At 39.3% G+C, this 9,691-nt stretch overlaps 1 protein-coding gene across 2 annotated transcripts in view; it reads left to right on the forward strand.

Moving 5' to 3' along the window:
* The first annotated feature begins 575 nt into the window (after positions 1-575).
* Positions 576-9,691, forward strand: part of HCRTR2 (hypocretin (orexin) receptor 2) — a 159,896-nt gene continuing 150,780 nt past the window's right edge. For both annotated transcript variants that reach the window (XM_006835726.1, XM_006835727.1), the window contains exon 1: positions 576-1,172. In XM_006835726.1, the coding sequence (XP_006835789.1) occupies positions 950-1,172 (223 nt within the window). In that variant the 5' untranslated portion in view covers positions 576-949. The remainder of the gene's footprint in view (positions 1,173-9,691) is intronic.

Raw genomic sequence — 9,691 nt, forward strand, 5'->3', positions numbered from 1 at the left:
GTTAAGTGCCGTCGAGTTGGTTCTGACCCATAGCGACCCTGACCTTTTGGTTAGCCAATGAATATTTAACCATTGCATCATTAGGGCTCCTGATAACCCTTAGGGTCCTTCAAAGATTTGGTCTTATATTTCCTATGGCACTTGCGGTTGCAAATGCAAGTTCCAGCTAAAAATATTCTTTAATTAAATAGTGGGTCCATCCCCCAATTTGAAGGCATGAGGGTGAAGATTTAGCAAGTGCAAAATTAGCAAAGTCAACTGAAATGACTTTTGCATCTGTCCTGCTTGAGGAACACATTAGTTTTATATTTGCATTACAATGGCAAACACACCAAGAAATGCTATATTAACCATGCGTTGACATGCTGGTCATGTCCACAGACCAACACATGTCTGTGTATGGTTTACAAAAACTGCATGTGGGAAATGAGAATCAGTAAGAAAGAGGAGATTGAATTTACATAGAAACAAATGAGAATATTTTTCTTTACTTTCTTTTTCATTTCTCTCACTTTCTCTTTGCTTTCATCCCTCTGTCTCTCTCATACACTCTTGTTCTCTTTTTACCCTTTCCCTTCAGCTTCAGTTCTCCCTGGGCGCTGGAAGAGGCTGTGGGTTGCAGCGTATTCAGTGTTGGAATGAGGAGCAATTGGGCTTGAGCTGAGCCCAAGGTAGTTTCTCCTCCGGGTGTCATTGCTGCAGCCTCCAGTGACCGGTCCCTAGTCCCTCAGTCGTCTCCCTTCCCGGTGCAAAATCACCTGCAAAGACAGCAAAGCCGCAGCAGAAGTTGCCCTCCGGAGGCATTGGCTCAATAACTTTTCACGTCATTTTCTGCTCTGGAGCTCCTTCTCGCTTCTCCTCGCAGCCTTTCCCACCGCAAATCTTCAGTGCTCATGGGGCAAGGGAAGAAGAGCTTGCAGCACTGAGTGGAACCGGACCCAAGCCCGTGATGTCCGGCACCAAACTGGAGGAATCCCCTCCTCGTCGCAACTGGTCATCTGCGTCGGAACTGAATGAAACTCAACAGCCCTTTTTAAATCCCACTGACTATGACGACGAGGAATTCTTGCGGTACCTGTGGAGGGAATACCTACACCCGAAAGAATATGAGTGGGTCTTGATCGTCGGGTACATCGTTGTGTTCGTTTTGGCTCTCATTGGGAATGTCCTGGGTGAGTCTCATCCTGGGCAGCCCTCCAAAAGGCTGTCACCTCCCTTCCGCCCCCAGGCGCAAAGGCTGAAGCCCCTTTCCTCCCTTTGGGATGTAAACAAAGAAGTCGCTGCTCTCGGGGTGGGGTTTTCTGTTTTTGAAAAGGAGAAAAAAGTTTTCTAATTTTATGAACCAGGACCGAGCTTTGGAATGCTTATCCCTTTTCCTGCAGAAAAAAGAGGGAAACCACGTTTCCTTTGCCGGCACCTTTGTCACAGGCACCTGCAGCAGGGCAATGACCAGGGTCTCCAGGTGGATTTTGCTGAATATGGAGATATTAGTCATGTTTTTGTGTAATGTGACTGGGTATTTCAGTGGGGCTAGGGAACAACAAAAGCTTGTAGGATGCAAAGCCGAGCTTGGAAGGAGCAACATCTCTTTGGCTGTTGGAGTCACAAAGGATTTGTGATATTTGTGATAGGTAGAGTTCCCTTTGGTTTCCATCAAAAAGGTGGTAATGAAGGAGCAGGGAGTGGAGACAGAGGTAAAGCACGGATGTTCATTCAAGCACTGATGCTGAATTAAACAGGAACCATGCTGGCAGCAAGAAGGAGGGGCATCTGAGAAAAGTAGCAAAGAGATCGCAATCATTCATACCTCGATCCATCCATCCATTCATCCATTTATTCATTCTTTCATCCATTCAGTCTCCCCTATCCCTACCCCCAGCCCCAAGAGCATAATAGATGCCAGACTCGGGAAATAATTTTATGAACTGATTTTTCATGCTTAATACTGAACTCTTTATTTATCCCTGCCTAGGTTTATATACAAACCTAGATTTCCTCGCTCCTGCCCCATCTCTACACAATTTCTGAAGGTTGAGAGACTTACGCTTCAGCTGTGGTGAAAGTGGCTATTAGTACTGGAGAAGAATGCACTTAAAGAAAGGGAGGTTTGGAAGGGAGGAAAGACTTAAAATGAATTGTGAATGGAAAGAGCGTGTACCTCGCTGAATGGGAAGTGGGAGGGTTTGGAATGTAGAGGGCAGTGTGGGAGAAGTCTTTGCTAAAAATGACAGCGGGAAAAGAAAAAGATCAAGACAAGGGATGAAGGATGCTAGAAAAAGATGCTAGAAAAAGATTTTCAGTAATATGGAAGGTGAGTGAGGTGAGATAGGCTGGAGGGACTTTGAAATCAAAAGCAAAGGATGGATGATTATATGACTTACAAGGCTTTCAGCAGGAGCCTAATTTTACCTTCTCTTCTCAAGTAAGCAGGTTTGGGTAGGAAATATCCAAGTCTTTTACCAATTCAGCAGGCAGAGCACCTGATTAGGTGTGACTGAGAGGAATTCTTGAGTTAGTGGAATGTTATTTGATGAAAGAAGTAAGAACCCTTTGGGATCTTTAGTTGCCTCTTTCTGTATTATTTTCACACGAAATATTTTCATTTTATTGATTTCCTTTAAAAGTTAAACATCAGGGAGAGAATCTTTTTGGGATGCAGCAAAGTGAATGAAGGTGGAAATGCATAGGCTTAGGACATTCAATTATAAATATAAGATTGTAAACAATAATGCTTTTCTTGCTTTACTACTTCTTGCCACCCATTAAGACACATGGCCACTCCCATAATAACATATTACTGCATCATGCAAAAACTTAATGACAAGTAGATGATCAAAACTAAACATCTTTTGAGTATCTACTGTGCCCCAGATCCTTTTTCAAACAATCTCTCACTTAAAATTCATAATCACCCACATTTTACAGAAGAAGAAACAAGACTTGGAGAAAATGACTTATTAAGGGATATGATTCAGATTCATATACATCTATTCTGACCTCAAACCCAGAATTCCCCATTGTTATTCTACTCAAGAGATAGAATAAATTCTCTGGTTCTAGTTCCCTGCACGTATATTTAATGTGCTCTATGTTATCCTCTGCATCCAAGTCCACTGCCAACAAATTACCATGAGGGGTTAATTGTACTGCCATTCTCTCCATCAGCAAGCCTCTCAATGAAGAGCCTGATTGTATGCAGTAGAAATGTGACCTTTTTTTTTCTTCAAAGGAATAGCTGTAAACTGTAACTATTTTCCATAATTTTATTTCAGGCTTAATTTCTGTGGTAAAATGACTTTGCTATTGTGTCATATTGGCTTTGCACAGACCTGTGATGCATAGTATTGACATCCAATTTGCATTGTCTAGAAGTACATGTTTGCTAGCCTGGGGAGCTTTAGTCTCAAGAAGGAAACACCTTTGCAGCAAGGTTACTTTATTTCATAATTTCAAGGAAAAGAACACTGTCCACAGCCCAAAGTGCTGAAATGGCCAATTCTATTCATTTTAAGAAGGAAGATTTCCTCAAAGTTCTGTGCTCTCAAGATACTGGCAGCTATTTTGCTCAAGACTGATTAACACTAACTTCCTCTCTGGCTGAACTGAACCCTCTTCTGGACTGACACATTCTATGTAAGTTGATGAGGTTTAGGTTTGACATTCAGACAAACGAGTAGTGTTATTACTCACAGACAACTTCCTGCTCTTTGATGTCACTGTCAAATTTGTAAAATGGATTAGATTGAAAATTGCTGTTTTGCCCCTTTAGTATAAGAAATCTTATGCAGAGAGTGGCAGGCCAAGATATCATATTATTCATGCAAGATAAAGTAGCAGCATTAGGTATGAAGGTGAAATACCACAGTCTAGGCAGCAGATGTAATCACTGTTCCTTCAGGGTTCAATCATCATTTGTACTTTCATGTAACTGACTACTTGGAAAATTGTAACCTTGTTGAATTTACAAATACAACATCATCAGTTAGAAGTCACTTCCCCCACAATGTCCTATTGTGATGTGATATAACAGGATGTGCCATGAACAGACTGGCAAAGTCTTGATCATCCTAACCTCTTTTTTCCCCCACAGTCCTATCTCATTATTCCCATATCTTCATTATCAAATGCTCTTTCCAAGAGATGGCAAACAGTTTCCTGGAAAACATTGTGACAAAAGTAATTTACAATAAGATATTCATCACTGTAGATGCAATTTCTAGAGTATTTGAATTCTAAGAGAAGATACATGTATCACGTATCATTGTGGAATTGTAAGCCCTAGGAAGGAGAATGGAGAAGGGATTTCTTTGAAAGGATGTCTTACCAATGTCTCCAAAGTCATGCCATATATAGCCTATTGCTAAGTATGTAATGCACTATTAGTTAAGTAGATGCAGTCTCTTATTTGACAAGTGCATTTTGAGCTATATTATTATTTTAAAATAAATAGAAATTAATGTGTATTGGGGAGGGGTTCCTGGCGACACGCAAAAGAATTTTTAAATATAATTTCTACTCCTCTCCTGATACCTTTAGTTTAAACAGAGGGAGGGAGAGATGGGTTCTAGTCAGTTCCAAAATTAAGACCTTGGAACAATGAACAATTCTGTACCTGTCTCACTTATTGATTCAAATATATCTTTCCTGTTGTTGTGACCATATGAAAAACAAGACGAGTCATCAATAGATGTGCATGTCAGTCCATCTGTGCTTTTTGCTTGACCAATAGCAAGCTATCGAACATTCCAAGTCTTTTTTTTTTTTTTTTTTACAATTGCAACATAAATTTGATAATACTTACCTTGAAGAAAAATTATAAGATAAGAATATATTATTTCAATATTCTATCTATGTAGATATTGAGTGAAATGTATGTTGTGTGTGTGTATGTCACTAAATAATGCCAACCTCTGTCCCTTCATTTAGTTCTCTCCCAATATTGAAATCGCTCCCTAATGTGCTTTGCAACCATTTCCTGGTCAGTTTGTGACTCTATAGCTCTTCAAGTCTAGTCTTTTCTCAGTTGAGAATTTTTCTAAAAGGTATCACTTAAATGGAGTTGCACATGCCACTTTTTTTTATACCAACTCCACTCACCCATTTTCCACCAAATTTTTAGTGTCTTCAGAGGTCTTCTTACTATTACCTTCCTATTTCTCCATGAAAGTCATTCACTTGATCAATATTGCTTTGTTTCTCTCAACATGAATTTGCCCATTCTGGGTTCCTTTCAAGGAGACCTGGTGGCATAATAGGTTAAGCTAATCACAAGGCCAACAGTTCAAATTTATCAGCCATTCCACAGAAGAAAGATGAGACTGTCTATTTACAGTCTTAAACCCCCCCCTTGAACAGTTCTACTCTATACTACAGGGTTCTCATGAGTAAGAATCAAGTCTATGACTGTGAGTTTGGGTTTGTTTTTTGACGGGTCCTTTCACTCACAGAAATTGAATTATTATTGTTTAGTCTCTCTTTTTCACACACACACACACACACATACACACACACACAATGTTGATAAAACTCATTTAAAGTCACTGCCCACTAAGGAAATTACCTAAAGCATTTAAGGCCTGTTTTTGAGAGAAATATTTGTGAATAGAGTAGATTGTTATAGAGTTAGTCCTGTGTCACAGATGTTGAAATGACAGAGTTTCAAATCTCTTCTCCTTCTAAGCCTAATATACACTTCCTTTCTGCTTCTCCCATTGCCTAACTCAGCTCCATATGCAGTTATAAACCCATGTTTTCTTAGATACATAAAGCAAAAGAAAGGTCTGAAATAATGCATTTATCATCTCTATCAAAACCAAATAGAAGTCATGTATAATGAGTATGTTGATGATGTGTGCCATCAAGTAGTTTCCTACTCATAGTGACACTGTATAGGGTTTGCAAGGACTACAAGATAGGTTTGAACTGCCGACCTTTTGGTTAGCCTACAGTGTTTATCTTACAGTTCCACATGAGGGCTCCATAGTGAGTATCAGGTGTAACATTAGGCATTAAACTTTATGTCTGTTATGTGTTGTTAGTAATAGAGAGCAAAACATACCTATCTGAACAGCTTACTGACACCTCCTCAATTTTGCTGTATCTATAACCACTCAGTTTTATTTGGTAAAATGAATAATGTACTCAAATTGAACTAATGCTACTTAGAATTTAAAAAATGACTATAGTATAAATAAAACACAGCATATATCATGATCGTACAATAATGAGAGTAACATGGGCTACTAATGATTCAATTCAAATGGAATTTTTCCACATTTGAAAGAATATGAGCAAAGTCAAACTGAAAATTACAGTCTTCAAAAGAAGCAAAAGCTCAAACTCAAGTATGAATTAATACAGTGTTCCAGTGTTTGAAGTTCACTATTGTTGTTAGTTACAATCTAGTCAGTTCTGATGTACGATTCAACTTATGGTGTCTCCTTGTGTGCACAGTAGAACTACTCCATAAAGTTTTTAAGATTGTGAACTTTCAGAAGCAGATGGCCAGGCTTCTCATCTGAGATGTCTCTGTGTGAGTTTGAACCACCAACCTTTCGGTTAATAGTTGTGTGTTTAAATGTTTGCATCACCCAGGAACTCCCTCTTGGTTTTTGCTGTAGTTAAGTGCCGCTGAATGGGTTCTGACTCATAGTGACCAGGACTGTATGTATGTATGTATGTATGTATGTATGTATGTATGTATATATATATATATACTGTTGTTGTTGTTAGGTGCCATCGAGTAGCACAACAGAGCCAAACACCGCCCAGTCCTGCACCAACCTCATAATTGTTGCTACGTTTGAGCCTATTGCTGCTGTCACTGTGCCTACTAAATATATCTATCCTACTAACTATATATAAGGAGCTCTGGTAGCATAGTGGTTAAGAATTGGGCTGCTAACCTCAAGGTCAGCAGTTTAAAACTACCAGCTGTTCCGCAGGAAAAATATGAGGTGTTCTGCTCCCGCAAAGATTTATAGCCTTGGAAACTTTGTGCAGGGTCACTATGAGTCGGAACCGACTCCACGGTACTTAACAACAACAACAACAACTAACTATATATGCAGTCCTGGTGTGGCGCTGTAGGACAAGTGCTTCACCTCAAGGTTGATTTGAACCCTAAGGTCAGAGGTTGAAACTCATCAAGTACTCCTCAGAAACCCTATACAGGGTCGCCATGAGTCAGAACTGACTCGTCGGCACGTCACAACAATAACGAATATATATATATATATATATATGTGTGTGTGTGTGTGTGTGTGTGTGTGTGTGTGTAAATCCTATAGTCCTGGTGTGGTGCTGGACTGCAAAGTCAATTACAGTCTCAAGGTCGGTGGTTCAAGCTCACCAGCCACTCCTCAGAAGCCCTAAACAGGGTTGCTATGAGTTGAAACCAACTCAGTGGCACTTAACAACAACAACAACAACAAATGAATTCTGGTGTAGTACTGTAGGACAAATGCTGGGACTACCAGGTCAGTAGTTCAAACCACAAGGTCAGTAGTTCAAAGCCACCAGCCACACCTCAGAAACCCTATATAGTGTTGCTATAGGTTGGAACCAACTCAATGGCATTAACTACAACATGTATAGACATTAATGTATTTATATTAGTTTTAGTTCCTATGAAATTCAGAGTATACTGTGAGTCCTCATGTAATGCAGATATGTTAATGTTTTAAAGTCTCTGAATTTACACTAAGCTTCTCAAATTTCAGGAAGGCCCACCATGTATATAATTTTATTCATGAAAGAAAATCCTACCATCTTTCACCCTATAGTAATCCCAACATACCCCACATCCCTGGGGATGCTGACCTTGTTAAATACTGATATACTAATACTGCTCAGTTAAAGACATGTGATCGGTAAAGCTGAAAGTGTCTATTTTCCTCTTTTCACAGCAAAGTAAAGTGAAGAATATTTATTGTGAGTCCTGGTATGGCACTTTAGGATAAGCACTGGACTTCTAACTTCAAGGTCGGTGCTTCAAACCCACCAGCTATTCCTCAGAAACACTACACGGGGTTGTTATGGGTTGGAACCAAATCAATGGTGCTTAAAAAACAGCAACATATACCTCAAAATACTCTTGCAATGAAAAGATTAGTAGTTTTGTTTCACAAAGGAGAATAATGAAATTCAGAAACTTATTTCAGCATGTTCCAGAGTTTAGTAAGATAGTTGTTGTTAAGTGCCATTGAGTGAGTACCTTTCATAGTGACCCTATATAGTTGTGCTATAGAATCAGCACTGGACTGTGAACCACAAGATCATGCCCATCACCTGCTCCTTGGAAACCTTATACAGAGTTACTCTGAGTCAGAACTGTCTCAACAGCAATTAACAACAACAACAAATCTTTGCCAGAGCAGAGAGCCCTATCCTTCTCCTGAGGAACAATTGGTGGGCTCAAACTGCCAATCTTGTGGTTCATAGTCCAGTGTTTATCTTACAGAGTCATCATGCTTTTTACTCTGATAATTGTTGTTGCTCTTGTTAAGTACCATCAAGTTGGTTCCAATTCATAGTGACCTTGTATAGGGTTTTCGAAGAGTAGCTGATAGGTTTGAACTGCCGACCTTCTGGTTTGCAGTTTAGTGCTAATCCTACAGCATTGCCCCAGGAGTCCAATCAGATAGTAAGTGGCATCATTATGGATTTATCAGGTTCTGTGATCCACACGCCCATTACTTCATTCTATCTCTCTCTTAGCTTCTAACTCTGAGTGAAGAAACACAGAAGAAAGCAGAGTGGAAGTAATGCTTAGGTGCTCCCTTTAGACGATTTATAGAATTGTTCTGGCATGCTGTCATGCGATTTCTCTGATAGTACTTTAGCTATGGTGATGACCTTATTTGATAAACTAAATAAGGTCAGGCTTGAGTTACTTTAAAAGAAACAATTTCAAGGTAAAATAGACGCTGCCCAAAATGCTTTTTGCCTGCTCAGGAGGGAGGAGTGGGTGACTCAGTGGAAAATGTTAGATGATTGTGATCAAAAATTATTTTGTTATTGAAAGTCTTTAAACAAAATTTGGAACTGAAGCCTTGACCATTTAAAACCTCACATGATACAAAGATGTTCCCTCCTCTGGTATCTGTTTCCATGGGTAGTTGTGCATTTTGCTTTAAAAAATAATTGGTGTCTGTTGTTTTTGTTGTTATGTGCCGTGGAGTCAGTTCTGACTCATAGTGACCCTGTACAGGGTTTCCAAGGCAGTAAATCTTTATGGGAGCAGAAAGCCTCATCTTTCTCCCGCGGATCAGGTGGTAGTTTCGAACTGCTGACCTTGCGGTTTGCAGCCCGATTCGTAACCACTACACTACCATTGTCTACTACTTAAAAAAATAAAAAATAAATAAAAAGTTTTTCTATTGATTTGACTGACTAGGTCAATCTTCACATCTCAGGTTAGGATTTCTAGGAGCCAATGGTATTATGTCCAAAAAGACATTTTTCTCACACCGTACATGAAATGACCTTTAAACACTATGGAACACTTTGACATGTTATTGGATTAAATACATGATGGAACCAGCCTTTTAAATAACTGACTCTGAGAACTTGGTCATTTCACCTTTGTTCTCAATGAGAGGTGAACTAGTAAACAAGTAAATGGGTTGGATAGAAATTTAAAATAACATTAAATTCCTGTCCAGTAAAGCTGGTGTTTCATAAATATATA

This window comes from Chrysochloris asiatica, unplaced genomic scaffold (genome assembly GCF_000296735.1).
Source record: "Chrysochloris asiatica unplaced genomic scaffold, ChrAsi1.0 scaffold00019, whole genome shotgun sequence".
NCBI lineage: Eukaryota > Metazoa > Chordata > Mammalia > Afrosoricida > Chrysochloridae > Chrysochloris > Chrysochloris asiatica.